The sequence below is a fragment of the Garra rufa genome, chromosome 17 (genome assembly GCF_049309525.1).
Source record: "Garra rufa chromosome 17, GarRuf1.0, whole genome shotgun sequence".
NCBI classification, from domain to species: domain Eukaryota; kingdom Metazoa; phylum Chordata; class Actinopteri; order Cypriniformes; family Cyprinidae; genus Garra; species Garra rufa.
The window spans coordinates 9,218,021-9,234,733 of NC_133377.1; the positions used below are offsets into that span (position 1 = coordinate 9,218,021).

The 16,713-nt window shown below is 37.2% G+C and overlaps 1 protein-coding gene across 2 annotated transcripts in view; it reads left to right on the plus strand.

Annotated features, from left to right (window-relative positions):
• gabbr1b (gamma-aminobutyric acid (GABA) B receptor, 1b) overlaps positions 1-16,713 on the plus strand; it is a 113,201-nt gene that overhangs the window by 47,143 nt on the left and 49,345 nt on the right. For both annotated transcript variants that reach the window (XM_073821829.1, XM_073821828.1), the window contains 2 exons: positions 2,347-2,592; positions 4,296-4,359. In XM_073821829.1, coding sequence (XP_073677930.1) covers positions 2,347-2,592; positions 4,296-4,359 — 310 coding nt within the window. The remainder of the gene's footprint in view (positions 1-2,346; positions 2,593-4,295; positions 4,360-16,713) is intronic.

Here is a 16,713-nt window from a genome sequence, read left to right on the forward strand (position 1 = left end):
TAAAGTTATAAAGTCAGAATTGTGAGATATAAACTTATAAAGTCAGAATAGAAGTCAGTTTATATCTCACAGTTCTAAGAAAAAAAGTCAGAATTGTGAGATATGTGAACTTGTTTGTGTTCATAGGAAAAATTGTTAAGATACTTTTTTTTTAATCATGTGGCAGAACTGAGCTTCCATGGGAACACAATCCATATCTAGAGATCAGAATATAATAAAGACATATACAGTTGGCTGGGCTTTTTTAACTTGAGAGAGTACACAACCACCTAGAACACCCTAGTATCCACCTAGCAACTGGATTGTGATAATAAGCTCAAAACAATCTTCATACAAAGACTGTAAATTACCTAAACATTTTGAAAATACTATAGAAACCACATAGCAACAGACTAGCTTTTACATTCCGAAAGTTGCATAACACTCCAACAACCACTTAAGGCGAGACACTGCAGGTTAAAAAAATTAACTAATAGTTATTACCTTACCTGACAAGTTGATTGATTGATTGATAATTGCAAACATTTTTTGTATCTAAAATGTTAGATTTAAATATGCAATTGAGGCATTATTTAATGAAATATGCACTAATTTGCATACATTTCTAGTACAAAAATCTAAACACTGGATGAAGTCAGTTTCAAAATTCTTGGGTAAATTTTGGGTGTATCATTTTGTCACTGCATAATTCAGAAAATACTTAGAACAGACAGAAAATATATTTCTAAAAATTTTTGAGAAATAAAATGTTGTATAACAAATCCTTCTGTAAAAACCTTCTGGATATAGACGAATACAAATGTAAAGTTTGGTGTGTGTAAGTGCTACTGAAGTAGAGATTTATGGCTCAGTGTAGGAGAAAAAAATCTCAATTTGAGAAAACAGCCTTTAAAAATATATATTGTAATTGAAATCTGTTGACACAAATAGATAAAAGTGCTATAAAAGAAATACTTAACAGTGTCTTTTCAATGTTTGCTTTCCACTAGTCTGAAAAAACACTTTATGAAAACCAAAAAGCCCAAAATCTCAAACTTGACAGGTGCATGAAAAAACCTGCAGTGTCTCCTCTTAAAACACCTTAGCATTTGCATAGAATACACTAAGAATCTTCATTAGTTAATATTTTGTAGAATAAGAAAATTTTTCTCTTATTTCGCATCAGTGAATTACTGTATGTTCTGAATATGTTGGCCATCAGCCACCGTGCTCTCCACATGTCCTCATCGGCCATTGAAAAACCCATAATGACTGTCCACCAGTGTCCCGTGTGTTCCCATATGCTGCACACTTTACAATGACATCATCCTCAGATTAGCCTGCCGTACACAAGCTTCATTCTGTTTAGATAACAAACTCGTTTCCCCACTGGGAACGGCCCATAACCTACCGTCATATCTTTAGCTCTGCATGCGCTATTCTGAGATCCGAAAACCCGAAGAGTCCCGCAAGGGTCAGAGCGCTCAGGTCCAACTGCTGTGCCCCTGGGAGAGCTGGATGGACAGGTGTGAGCTCCAGGGGATGCTGTCTGGAGCCCACCCAACTCCGGTGCTCTGTGCTGGGAATTGGCTCGACGCACATGTCCCTGCTGTTTTCCTGGATCCGGAGCAATCTGGGCACGTATCCAGACACCTATGCTTCACATCTGACGTAAAAAAAACTGTCATGTTGGACAGGCCAATTTGTGATAAGATGGCCATGCTAAATTGGCTCAACATCACCGTAATTTGTTCCCCTCATCCTCGCTTATACCGTCCCTGACTTTGAGGGTGTAATTTTAAGAGAGACGAAATGCTTCTTGACGCGCAGTTTCTATTTGCATCAAGCAATCACCAGATGCCCATCTGCAGCTTGGCTCATTTCCTAAAACGCACCTGTTTGAAGCGAGGAAGGTGCCTCAGCTGTTTCTATAAGGTGTGAAAAATGTCATGGAAATCGGTTTTCATATGCCGGCACGATAAGAGCGCGCCAACTCTATTTCTTTTCCCAGTACCCCCTTAATGACATGGAACATCTTCAGAGTGTGTGAGAAAGCGGGAGTTTATTTTTAGCACTTCAGGTCCTGGTGTGTGTGAATGAAGATTTCACACCCAGGAGAAAAGTACCTCCGTCTATATGATGCACTCCCACGCTGATGAACTGTACTGTAACGTACCTTGACCCCGCTCTGCTTTCTCGCCGTCGGAAGTCTGCCGCTTTTTTCAGTTCGGTGCTTTTGTAGCGACAATGACGTTGTGCTTAAAATCCATCAGGCATAAGCTCTTGTTAGTGCACTGAGTTTATCCCATGTGCGTATGCATTCATATGCATGCCAGATGATACCATTCGTCTTCTCTTTTCATCCAGACCTCGCAGGAGTTCCTAGCGCAGCTGATGTCCAAGCTGGGTGGGAAGAATCCAGAGGAAACTGGAGGGTTTCAGGAAGCTCCTCTGGCATATGATGCAGTTTGGGCTCTGGCTCTGGCTCTCAATAAGACAGTGGGGCCTTTGAAGGCGAAGGGACGGAGATTAGAAGATTTCAATTACAATAACAAGGACATTACTGCCGAGATCTACCGAGCCCTCAACACCAGCTCCTTCGAGGGAGTTTCGGTAAGTGATAGTCTTGGCTACACAAATAGTTCAGTAGTCAGTACCAATACCACAACAAAAACTAATATGCTACAACAATAACAACTAGTTGGATTAGTTCACTTCCAGATAATTTACTCATCCCCATGCCATCCAAGATGTTCATGTCTTTCTTTCTTCAGTCGCAGAGAATTTAATTTTTTTGAGGAAATCATTCCAGGATTTTTATCCATATGGTGGGCTTCAATAGGGATCAATGGGTTAAAGGTTCAAATTGCAGTTTCAGTGCAGCTCTAAAGGGTTCTACATGATCCCAGCTCTTATCTATCTTATCCTCCAAATTCAAAATCATCCAACATTGTTGTTTTACCGTATTTTGTAAAGAGCGTTTGACTTTCTTTGCACGTTTGTTCTGGGTTGGTATTTCTGCCTATGTTACGCTTGAATGATTATGAAATGCGCAAGGTCGAGCTATTGCAAGATGAGCATTTGTCGATAAAAAGTATAGAAATTTTATTTTTTCTTAGAAAATGATAGATCGTTTTGCTATATAAGACCGTTATTCCATTGCTGGGATCGTGTAGAGCCCTTTGAAGCTGCATTGAAACTGCAATTTGGAAGTTTTAACTCATTGGGAACTATAGAAGTCCATTATATGGAGAAAAATCCTGGAATGTTTTCCTTAAAAACCTTAATTTCTTTGCGACTGGGGAAAGAAAAACATGAACATCTTGGATGACATGGGGTGAGTAAATTATCAGGAAATTTTTGTTCTGGATGTGAACTAATCCTTAAATTAAATATAATACAAAAGACATTTTATTAATTCAAATGAAGCTAAAATAAAGTCAAACTTAAACATAAAAAAATTAAAGATAAAAAACAAAAACAAATAAGAAATGTTATCTTGGTAACTAACTTAAATAAGACGTTTAAAACTGAAATAGAAAAAAAAATTGAAATATAAAATTAAAAAAATGATAAGATAGAAATGTTAGTCAAAATAAAAATCTATAAGAATGTATCATATTTAATATTCAACATTTCCAAATTATCAACATCATTAAAACTACTAAAAATATTAGTTGTACTCAATCTTGTACATCTGTGTACATCTTATAAAGTAAACCTTACTTTTATATTGTTAGTAGTGTTTCAAGATGAACACTGAAGATAACTTAAAATTTGAGTGTCAAATATGATCAGGTCTATTTAAGATCATGTTTATTTGGTAATAATCATTGTATTGCATTGGATTATATGTTTCTTGAACTTTGATCATAAAACTAAACATTTAAATATCATCTTACTAAGACATATTTATTGGAAGATAAAGAGTGACAACTGATTTATATGCATTGTATGTAACTAGTCTGTTATAGTTATAAAGATCATTTTAGTTTTTGGTTATTAATATCACCAACTGCACCAAATTACATATATTTGCTCAGTTTGGGACTCTGAATAAGCTCTATATTCTCCTATATCCTATATATATATATCAAATATAATCCTAAACAAAAACATATATGCAAGCATTTTCTATATTTGCTTTAAAAGTGTCAGTAAACTGTCCCATTTTAAAAAATATATAGATTTATCCAACTAAGGTTTCATATTTAAATATTTACAGGGTCAAACTACAATTAAATGAAAACTGAAATAAAAATAGAAGTTAATTAAAATAGACACAGCAATATAAAAAGATTTCTATTCTCTCTCAGGGTCATGTGGTGTTTGACGCCCAAGGCTCCAGAATGGCATGGACCCTCATTGAACAACTACAAGGTGAGCAAAACAAAAGTAATTTTATGATTTATTTCCCCCTGAAAACTGTCAGGCACAGATATAATAACGGGCAAATGAGAGTGAGTGTGGACAGCAGGTGTAGACCGTATGCATGGTTGCTTCTGCTCAATTCCAAAATGATGAAAGACTCTGCGATCAGTGTTCTCGCTCCATTTGGAGAGTAGCACAGGTGTCAGGTAAAACACTGTTTTTCCTGGGTTCAAAAGCTCCAGAGCTGTAATCATTTTGCCAAAGCCAGAGAAACGACGCTTGAATTGTTTTTTTTAGCTCAGTGTCTTTTTTTCACAGCTCTCAGACACTCTCAAAAATGACTGAAGAGAAAAAAATTGCATGTGCATGAAAACTTAATACAATTCACTGAATATTTCAGTAGACACTGGGGTTCAGAAGAAGCCACTCTCGTATCCATACTAAATTCGATTTTTTAATAAACCCATTAGTTTTTGTCACTTTTTACTGTTAAGATCAATCATTTTGGGACATAAGTTTAGAATAAAAGATATATTTACATATGGATATCTATTCTTAATGTTGCACTTAGTATATATTTCTTCTTTTTTTTTTTTTTTTTTTCATTGGCCAGTACGACATATCGACAGATACAGTCTTGGCCTTTATGACACCAGATGCAGCGCTACGCAAAAAAAAAAAGGGTTTCAGTTTCTAATGCCATTATAGAAATTCATTAATTAGTAGTACACAGTTGTTAATGTGAACTTAACATGGCACCACTCTTTAAAACTGTTTCTAGGTCACTTATATGACTGAAGTCTTCATCTTGTTGAAGCCTGTATCATTTTGATCATATTTTTCAAAAGCACCATGGATATTTTTAGGTGTAAAACTTTTTAAACTAGAGATATGCACACTTCGTTCACCCTGAACAAAAAAGTAAGAGTAAAAAAAAGTGAGATGCAACAGTCTTCTGTGGAAAAATACCTGCTTTAGTGTGCTTATGGCAGAAGTCGCTTGCTGTAGGTGTTTTAAGTGTATCTGTGCCCTACGTTAACAAGTCATTGCTTTATATTCCATGCAGAACTCTTGACTTTGTGCTTTTTTGCATGTACAGTCTGTTTCAAGTCCCCCCACACCACTTCTATGAGGTTGAGGTCTTGGATTTCAATCGATAGCCCAGTATTTTGTCTTTTTCAAGACTATTTTTGTGGTTTTGCTTGAGGGTTTTGAGTCATTTTATTGCAAGGTCTGCTTTGTACATGTCTACATTTCAGCTTTAGCTTTTTGACAGACTGTCTCGTGTGGTTTAGTCCTCTGGTACGATGTGGGATTCATGCTTTACCCTATGATGCCAAGCTGACAGAGCCTGAGGCAGAAAGTAACCCCAAACCAATAAAGCTTCCACCAGCACACTTTACAGTTGCTGCGAGGGTCTTTTTTATCAAAGTAGTCGAAGCACTTTTTGTTCTCCACATGTCTGGAATTGTGACCGAATGGCTCTACCTCTGTCTCATCTGTCTAGGACATATTGTTCCATTAGTTCTGATTCACCACTTGTAGACCTGTATTAAAAATTAAAATGAAAGTTGCTCATTTGCATAAGTAATCAGGACTTATGATATTAAAATTGAGTTCTTGAGGAAACTGCCTTCGGACAGGCTTTCAAGGCATGTCTGAGGATTTAGAAAAAAATATTTTAGTTTCTGTGTTTTTGATGAAGTTAGATTGTTTTAGTATATTAATAATACAGACCACAGAAGTCACAGTTCGGTACGTACCTCGGTTTTGGAGTCATGGTTCATTACGAGTTTAGTACAACAGAGTATGTAGTTTGTGTTTATGGTACAGCAGCGATATAGAGTTTCCTTGGTTACCACTGTAAACAAAGCAGCTGCTCTTGTAAACACTACTTATTTATGCATTATGGAGGTAAGAGGAAAAGAAAATGCCATTGAAACATTTCTGAACACGGTCTGTTCCTCTCAGATATATATTCATATAAACCCCAGCATTTTTGTCTTTTCCTACATCTGCCTGCTTCAGTATTTTCTCCTCTATACAGATTTCATAAAAATTCCACACAAAGTACATTTTGAAAAATGACTGCAATTCAGGAATAGAGGCCAGCCAAAATAAAACTAAATATAGCTGTGATTACATTGGTTTAAGTGCTTTAAGGCATGTAAGCACATATGAAAAAGACATTACATATTATTTTGCAACTACCTGTAACTACCTAAATAAATGATTAAAAAAAGCATTTTTGGCAAATCCAGGTAATTTACCATAGAAATATGTTTTTTTAACGTTTATGACTGTTATAGCGACAGTTGTGGTCCGATCTCCCTAAAACTTTGCATGCTTGTTTAGAATTACACGTTTCATGTGCTCAACAGGTTTCGTGAAGTTTTGAGTTTTCATTTAGGCTTTATAGGCTTTTGCCTATATTTGGATAGGCCCCTTTTCTGAATTATGCTGTTATAGCATCCCAATCGGTACATTTCAAAATTTTGGGGGTAATTATTGACTCAGAAAGTCCAGAGAATTGTACCTCTGTGTTTTTGTCCAGATTGAGCGAAAAATCCATGACTAGTTCGCAAAAGCAAGTTTTCACATCTTCTCAAGCTTTTAATTAATGGCTTGATCAACAGCAGTGGTCCTAGAGACAAAGTTGTTCGGAACAAGAAGGTCTACCATATGATATGAATACCGTGTGTTTGTGTAAAAAATAATGCAATATACAATCGTTTACGCCCTTGAAAAAAGTGATAGCACCCCATACTGGCAGATTTCTTGAAATTTATCGCAGACCTTTAGGGCTGTAAGTCAAAAATGCCTGCCGAGTTTCATTCCAGTCAGCAAATAAAGCAAAATATAAGCAAGATAAGCAAATAAATGTCTTTACAGACGCTTGTGGCACTTTTGACGAAGTACCAATTTTCACTTTGATAGGACAAACGGTTGCATAGTTATGGTCATTTTTTCCCTATTATAGCGCCACCAAGTGGCCAAGCTCTGCAACTTTTTTCATATGACCTTTTTCATATGATTCAGCTCCTACATACGTCTTTCCAGTTTGACGAAGATATCTCATTCATCTCATAGTTTTGATCAGGGCGAAAATCCTAGGACTAGTTCGCAAAAGTAGGTTTTTCAAAAAAAAAAAAAAAGTTCACCAGAGTGACAGAGGAATCCAATAGATGTGTTTTGTCTGGCATGAGCCAAGGATTCCAACAACATAAGACACTTGAACCTGTGGCAAACCGTTCAGGAGTTTCTTTTGATCGCTGTAGCGTCCCTGTAAGGCCGATTGGGGTGAGCCTTGGTGACGTTGTAGATGGTGGGAGTACTACCATCCCTCCAAGTTTCAAGTCTCTATGACTTACGGTTTGGTCTGCCCAATCAGATTTATGTAGAGATTGCTGATCCTTGGCCTCTCTAACAGTTACAGTAGGGTTTCAGTGCTACGTGCTTTAACCCCTAGAAACTGGTTCTGATTTATATCCGGTTGACCAGTGCATCTAGAACTCTAAACTTTCCCACATAGCTTTTTTAAAACAAGCTGGTGGTTCTTCGAGCTCTTGTGTGCCATCTGAACTCACCACTCTTGTTTTGGGTTGGTGCATAGATCGTCTCTTCTTCTGCACTTTTCTGTCTTTTCTGACGTGCCCCTCTCTGGACTGATCGCCTATGACTGACTGTATCATCTTGTTAAGTCTGACTTCCGGGTCCAAATGCTCTATCAAATGGCACAAGAAAGCAACAAGCTGTGCTAATATATACTCACAATGTGGTATAATACTACCAAAAAATCTTTATCTCAATACCGAAATCCCAGATGGCCAGACAATGATTCATCTTTTATAAATCGTTAAAATATTTGTGTCTGGGATGCTGTGAGCACAGAGACTGTAGTGTACACCATAGGGTTTTTTAAATGTTATGATTAAATGTGTAATTAAATAAACAGTGCTTAAAAGGGCTGTTGAGATGGTATTCTCAAGTGAAATGAGTATTGGACCCGGAAACAGCTTTCCTTACATCACGACTTAACAAGTGGATTTGTCGTCTGACTTCATGAACCAAATGTTGACGACTGTATCGTGACTCAGGATTCAGGATGAATACATGAATACATTTACACCCCTAGTTAATAATAATAACTGAAATAATTTTAAATCATCCTGCACCCAAATTTTTGCTGAGGCCGAACCACTGATCTAGAACAACTTCAAGGAAGTTTTAAACATAAAAAAGAAAATATTTAATCCCTAAAGTCGAAATTCCATCATTTTGAAACATTGGGAATTTATAAATAATTTTATACTCCTTACGATGCCATTTTTATTCTTTGCACCAACCGCCAAAGCTCATGCACAGATATGGGATATCAAAGAAGGAATGCATATATTCCGCCTTCAAAAGCCAACCAGATGAAAGCATCTTAGTAGACGGGATGTTGTGCAAAAATTGGATTCAGACGTGCCTGGCTGCCATCTTACCTCAGTGTAGGCAGCATTTTTAGCCTGCGATTTATCGCATTCCTGTGTGTGCAGGTCTGATGGTGAGGTTAAAATAAGTAAATTAATTAATAAATGGCAACATATGATTTTTATACTGAAACATAAGAATTAAATGACATCATTGTGCCTGAATGAAACCAGTTTCCTTTGGGCATATGAAGTCTATATAAAGTTCTAGAGTTCACAGTGCATGACGGAGCAAAACCTGAACCTGGTTCAAATATCTCTCCATAAACCTCTGATATAGACTTGTGTCAGAGTATAAATGTGGATGCCAGTGTAAAAGAATTGATGGTATTAAAGGTTCACAGAAGCACAGTGACCTCCATTATTGCTCAATGAAAGGTTCTGAAGCTGCTACAACTCTTCGTGAATATGGCAGTTTGGCCAGATTGGTCATTTGGCCTAGTCTGGCAAAGGTCAGCCAGGTTAACAAGAATCCAAGGCCTCACTCACACAGGTATTTAGAGCGTCTTTGAAGATGTTAGTATTGTGGGATTGAAAGTCAAACAAGGTAAGCATCATAAGAATTACCAGCCACTCGGGAAAGTAACGTTTATACAACCAGCATCTGGAATACCAATGGAAGCCTCATATTCCATGCAGCCTCATTTCCAGACTTAAGTATTCCATTTGAACTTCTTCACACATTTCCAGATATGGTGACAGGGGCATCTCTTCCTTCATTTGCTTGTTAACCTCCTCGAGTGACAAGTGTATTGTGGCTGCAACCTCAGCTGTCGCACGCAGATTGGATCCTTTTCTCTCTCCTGTCGTTTGTTTTTGGTCTTTGTATTGGCGTCGTTTCAGAAGCTGTCTTTTTGATCAGTGCGCCTGTGTTCCCCTGTTCAATCTGTCACATCTCTTTGTGTCTCTGCCGGTGCCCAGATCCTACGTCAATCCCTCTTTGTTTGACACAATAAAAAATAGAACTCGATTTTAACATTTTCTGAAGAAAATATGAATAGTTGCCCCCTCCAGAACGCACTGCCACTCTGCTACAGTGTTCAAGCTGCAGTAGTCATTGCAGTGCGACTGCTAAGGTGTTGGTGTGCAGTAGCCAGGGTGTTTTGAGTGGTTTCTAGGTGGTTACTTCCTGGTCACAAAAAAACACTATAATGCAAGTTTTGCTTGTCCATAAAAAATCGCCTTCAGAATGCTAGGGTGATGTGGGTGGTTGTCAGGGTGTTGTTATGCTGTTGCAAGGTGGTTGCTAGAACAGTGCTATGTTGTTGTATATTGGTCCAAGTCAAAAAAGTCTACCAAAATTGTGAGTGATACTTGCCCATGCAAAAGTTATCTCCACAGTGCTGTAGGTTAATGTGGGAAGTTATCAGGGTGTTGTTGTGCTGTTGCTAAGGTGTTGCTAGGTGGTTGCTAGAGCATCGTTAGGTGTTATTTCCTGTCCCAAATTTAAAAAAAGGCCCACCAATAATGTAAGTTGTGCTTGCTTGCCCATCAAAATTCAACTCTAAAATTCTAGGGTCAAGTGTGTGGTTGTCATGGTGTTGTTATGCTGTTGCATGGTGGTTGCTAGTACTGTGCTATGTTGTTGTCAAAATTCAACTCTAAAATGCTAGGTTAATGTAGGAAGTTATCAGGGTGTTGTTGTGCTGTTACTAAGGTGTTGCTAGGTGGTCACTAGGGCATTAATAGATAGTTAATAACAGTCCTAAATAAAAAGCCAACCACAGTCTCAGTGATGCCTGCTTATGCAGAAGTTACCTCCACAGTGCTAGGTTCATATATGAAGCTGCCAGACAGTTGTTGTGCTGTTGCTAAGGTGTTGCTAGGTGATTAACATTTTCTGTTACAAATTTAAAAAAAAAGACCACAATAAAATAAGTTGTGCTTGCCCATTAAAAAAGTAAACTTCAAAATGCTAGGGTAATGTTGGTAGTTGCCAGGGCATTGTTATGCTGTTTTGTGTTAAAAACAGGTGCTAGGTGGTTTTTAGTGCATTGCTAAGTGTTATTTTCTGACCCAAATTCAAAGGCCATGAGGTAAGTTTTTCTTGCCCATCAGACGTCTCTACAGTGCTAGGTTAATAAAGGTAGTTGCCAGGGAGATGTGCTGTTGCTAAGGTGTTGCTAGTTGATTGATATTTTCTGTTCCACATTTGTTATTTTCTGTTCCAAATTTAAAAAAAGCTAATTATAAAGTCAGTTCTTCTTGCCCATAAAAAGTAAACTCCAAAATTCTAATAATGTGGGTGGTTGCCAGGGCATTGTTATGCTGTTGTTAAAGTGTTGCTAGGTGGTTGCTAGGACAGTGCTAGATGTTTATTAAGGGCAATGCTCCCAATTTAAAAAAAAAAGCTAATTATAAAGTCAGTTCTGCTTGCCTATAAAAAGTAAACTCCAAAATTCTAATAATGTGGGTGGTTGTCAGGGCATTGTTATGCTGTTGTTAAAGTGTTGCTAGGTGGTTGCTATTTTCTGTTCCATATTTGTTATTTTCTGTTCCAAATTTTAAAAAAGCCCATTGTTAAAGTGTTGCTAGGTGGTTGCTAGGACAGTGCTAGATGTTTATTAAGGGCAATGCTCAGCCATTGCTAGTTTTTTGTTTACTGATCCCAAGTCAAAGAAGTCCACGAAAATTGTGAGTAATGCTTGCCCATGCAAAAGTGACCTCCACAGTGCTAGGTTAGCATAGAACGTTTCCAGGGTGTTGTTGTGCTGTTGCTAAGGTGTTGCTAGGTGGTTTCTAGGGCAGTGGTGCTCAACTCCAGTCTTCGGGGGCCCACTGATCTGCACATTTTGTATGTCTCCCTCATTTAACGCACCTGATTCAGATCATCAGCTCGTTAGAAGAAAGATCAAAGGTGTTGCTAGTTGGTTGCTAGGGCATTGCTAGGTGTTATTTTCTATTGGAAGTAAGAGTACTACATGCCCAGGTTTCTTGGTACTGGGTTAAAGTAGCCTGTGTAGTTAACAGGGTGATGTTGTGGCGTTGCTAATGTAAATTGATCCATCAAATGTCAACTCCACATTGCAAAATTTAATACAGGTAGTTGTCAGGGAGTTGTTGTGCTGTTTTCAAGATTTTGCTAGGTGATTGCTAGAGTATTGCAAAGTGGTTATTTAATATCCTAAAACAAAAACTCACCAAAATGTGACTAATGGGTGCACATGCAAAGGTTTCTTCAACAGTTCTTGGTTAAAGTAGGTAGTTACCAGGGTGATGTTTTGCTGTTGTGAAGTAGTAGCACTAGTAATATCTTTATTTGTTGCTATGTGGTTGCTAGGGCATTTCTAGGTGATATTTTCTGACCCAAATTGAAATAAAAAAATGTGGGTAGTTACCAGGGAGTTGTGCTGTTGCTAAGGTGTTGCTACGTTATTGCTAGTGTATTGCTATGTGGTTATTTAATGCCCCAAATAAAAAAAAAGCCTACCAACATGTAAGTAATGCTTTCCCATACAAAGATTTTTTTAACAGTGCTAGGTAAAAGTAGGTAGTCATTAGGATGATATTGAGGTGTTGCTAAGGCATTGCTAGGTGGTTGCTAAAGCATTGCTATTCTTTGTTGTTGTTGTTTGATGGTCTAAGTCAAATGAGTCCACCAAAATGGTGAGTGATGCTTGCCCATACAAAAGTTACCTCCACAGTGGTTAAAATTATTTCAGTGGTTGTTGTTGTGCAGTTGCTAATGCGCTGCTATGTTGTTGCTTTAGTTTCCTAGATGTTGAAAGTATGATGAGCAATAATAACAGAAAGCACCACCTGAAAAAGTGATTTTTACTCTGAAACTACAGGAAGATCTACAGCCAGAGACCAAAGCAAAGCTTAGATGATACTATCTAAACTGTGGAAATTAAAGTCTTTTAGGCATTTCTTCTAATGCCTGGATCATACAGCGCTTCCAGAGCCGTTCTTTCTTCCTCTATCTCTTTTCCCTCCTTTTCAAGTCTCCCAGGGGGAAGCCCAAGCTGACTGGAGTAATTATGCTTAATGATCACCTGATAATTATAATGGTTCTCACTTAAGCTAATTTCTCGTTGTATTTGGGGGTGGAGGCCCTTAGAGCCCTGCACAGATCTCTGATGCCCGCCAGTGTGTGTTTGAGAAAAAGAGGGAGGGCGTGCGTTAAAGAAAACAGAGAAATGGAGCAAGAGAACGTAACAGAAGATAAATTCCTCTGTCTTACGGTTCTCGCTCGAGCGCTGCTGATATGGTGCTACGCAATTACAGCGCTCTCTATAAAGCTGATTTTTAGGGAGAGCGACCCTATTGTGCATTCTCATTTAAAGCTCAGCTGATACGCCTGCTGAAATATAAGGATTGATGATAGATCTGTTTGCAGTCTGTTTGTCTAATCCAGTGTTGTTTGGTCTCTAAAGGCTGCTCAAAATCTGATCCAGCCTCACCGTATTGATTCACAGCGATGTGTAGTGACATTTCTCTTTCCCTTTGTTCCTCCCTTAAAACTCTCCTTTTATCTGTTTTCCGCTTCCGTGCATCTCTGAAAGTCAATGTGGAATCAAAACTGACCGTTTACTTTTGTAAAACATTTTCCTGTTCTTTTTGTAAATGATTTAAAATACTTCACATCTGAATTATTTTCTTTTTTTTTGGTTTAGTTCACCTAAGCAGTGCAGACTAGTTAATGTTAATCAACAGCTGAAGAATTATTTAGTCATTACTTTAGGCTTCTGGCAACCTAGCTTTTATAAAACCTTGCCTGTTTAATGCTCATTAATTTGAATGTTAGAAAAGGTCACAGCAATAATAGTAAATGATAGGTTTGAAAGAGAAGCTAAATACTCTACAGATCTTGACTCTCAGCCTCTTCTGGAGCGGGTGGAATTGGGAATCACAAACTGATTCTTTTTTTGTTCTATTACATAAAAATAAATGGTTTTCATAACGTTTGTTAAACTTCCACTTTAAAATGAATGTAATAAAAAAGACAATAAATGAACAGCTTTCTATTGAGTTGCACGCAACAACAAACATTCAACAACAACCAGTGCTGTCTGATTCACAAACAAATGATTCATGACTTCAATGAGTCAGTCAAAACTACTCAAAAATCAGACTCAAACAGGTTAGTTATTGTTGTGAATTGACACCACAAGTCAGAAAAGTTTTAAACATATGACTCAGACACCGATCCACAAGTCTGACTCAAAATTAAGAGAACAGTGAAGTCCTATTCACACTGACAAGCATGGTCATGATGACTTTTCAGTTTTCATTCAATCATGCTTATGTCATTCCAAACCCAGTAAGAGTTGCATTCATCTTCAAAACACAAATTAAAGGAGAAGTTCACTTCCAGAACAAAAAAGGACAGATAATTCACTCACCCCCTTGTCATCCAAGATGTTCGTGTTTTTCTTTCTTTAGTCGTAAAGAAATTGTTTCTTGAGGAAAACATTTCAGAAATGTTCTCCATATAGTGAACTTCTATGGTGCCTGCGATTTTAAACTTCCAGAATACAGTTTCAATGCAGCTTCAAAGAGCTCTAAACGATCTCAGCGGAGGAAGAAGAGTCTTATCTAGCGAAACGATCGCTTATTTTCTTAAAAAAAAAGTGCAAATTATACTTTTTAACCTCAAATGCTCGTCTTGTCAATACAGTTAGGGTATGTCAAAAAACTCCTATTCCATTTTCTCCTCCACCTTCAAAATTGTCCTACATTGCTGCAGAAGTACCGACCCAGTGTTTACAAAGTGAACGTGCAAGGAGGGTCAAACATACTTTATAAAAAAAAAGGTAAAACAGCGATGTAGGATGATTTTGAAGTTGGAGGTGAAAATGAGTTGGGAGTTTTTCGACATACCCTAACTGTCTTGAACCGGATTACACAGAGTTTGCATATGCAGAGCTAGACAAGGCGAGCATTTGTGATTAAAAAGTATATAAATTGTAATTTTTTTTTTAGAAAATAACCAATCATTTTGCTGGATAAGACCCTTCTTCCTCGGCTGGGATCGTTTAGAGCCCCTTGAAGTTGCATTTAAACTGCATTTTGGAAGTTCAAAATCATGGGCACCATAGAAGTCCACTGTATGGAGAACATTCCTGAAATATTTTCCTCAAGAAACATCATTTCTTTAAGAAAGAAAGAAAGAAAGACATGAACATCTTGAATGACAATGGGGTGAGTAAATTATCTGTAAATTTTTCTTCTGGATCGGTTAAGATATTATTATTATTCTCTCATAATTTTGTCCATTTATTAAAAGCCCATGCAACCAAATAATAGTAATTACTGTCATAACAATAATTCATATGAATCATGCGGTTTAATCCAAGTCTTTTAAATAGACACATTTGCTTTATATGATGAACAGATTGAGTTTAGGCTTTTATTTACATGTAAACATGTAAACATAGACCACATCAAAGATGGTAAAGAGAAGCTAAAATGTACAGAGTATTGCATTCCCCCCAAAAACTTTGCCTTAGCACTAGTGTTGTAGTACTTGAGACCGGTCTTAATCTTGAGACCTATCTTAAGACCATTTTTGATGGTCTTGTCTTGGTCTCAGAGGACTTGGGATTTTGTTTCAAGACAGTTCAAGACCACAACTGTGGGGATATCACTAAATTGCCAGTACATTGTCTGATTTATTTACAACCTCCCTCCAATCACGAAAAATATTTAGAGCCTAACATGACTAGAAAGATGTATATTCATTATAAAAAATATCCAAATACGAAGAAATATCTTTAATGCTTGTTTTGTTTTGTCTTATTTTATATAATTTTAAGTCATCTTGAGGCCCCCTTGGAAGTTTGTTGAGGCCCCAAAGTGGTCACCAAAAAATGTCACCAAAATGAAAACATACACCCACAAAATTGAAGATGCTTGAGAGTATGAGTGCTTGAGTGTATGAGATGTGGATTTTTATATATTATATAATTAAGCAATATCACCAGAGCAAGAGAATTGAATTGAAAAAATAAATTATATTGCTTTTATACCAGCATTCAACATTATTCTCAACATTATATAAGTATTTGTAATTGTACCAATTCAGATGCAGATTCTGTGCCAATTTGAGCAGTGCTGGTCTGGTCTTGACTCGATCTCAACCTGCCTTAGTCTTGGTCTTGTCTTGGTCTCAATCCCTCAAAGTCTTGGTCTTGGTCTCGGATTAGGTGGAATTGACTACAACATTTTGCACACACATTTCAGTGCTTTTGCAAGAGAATGCAAAGCTTTCTTTTGCAGAGAAACTCAGGCTTTCTTGGGGAAAGACACTACTTTTGCAAGGAATGTAAACACACTGAATTATATATATTTTTTCTCCCATCTCATTTTTTCCCCAAGCACTATGTCCCTGTATATGTGCTTGTTTGATGCTTTAGAACAAATCCCACAGGTTTTGGGCTTTAAGCACCCAAATTTGCATTTCCGTTTACCATTTTTGATGTGCTCTATACATGTCCATCGTTCAAAAGCATGAATGAAAACTTGATGCATATGGATTTTGCTTAGTTTGGATTTTAGATGGACTTTCATTGGATGAGACAGTATAAAATCTCTTTATTTGTGTTCTGAATATTAATACTATTAACCCTTGTGTGACTTTTTTGTCTTTTTCAGTTTTGTTTTTCTTGATAATTTTGCCTGTGTTAATGCCAACTGCATAAATGTTTATTGCAATTTTTAATTTCACCCTTATTTCCTATAATAAATCTGTTTTACACTAGGTACAAAAAATAGTTCCTCTCAGGACCTTAAGGACAATAATGTCCTAATTGAAACTCATTAAAACTGCAATTTTTAATCCCAGGGCCATTTAACTATGATGCAATATTTGTTAATAGGCTTTCATTCTGCTGGCAAGGCTTTACTAGATGGTGCCATTTCTTGAAGTTTGGCATATAAAGCAAAT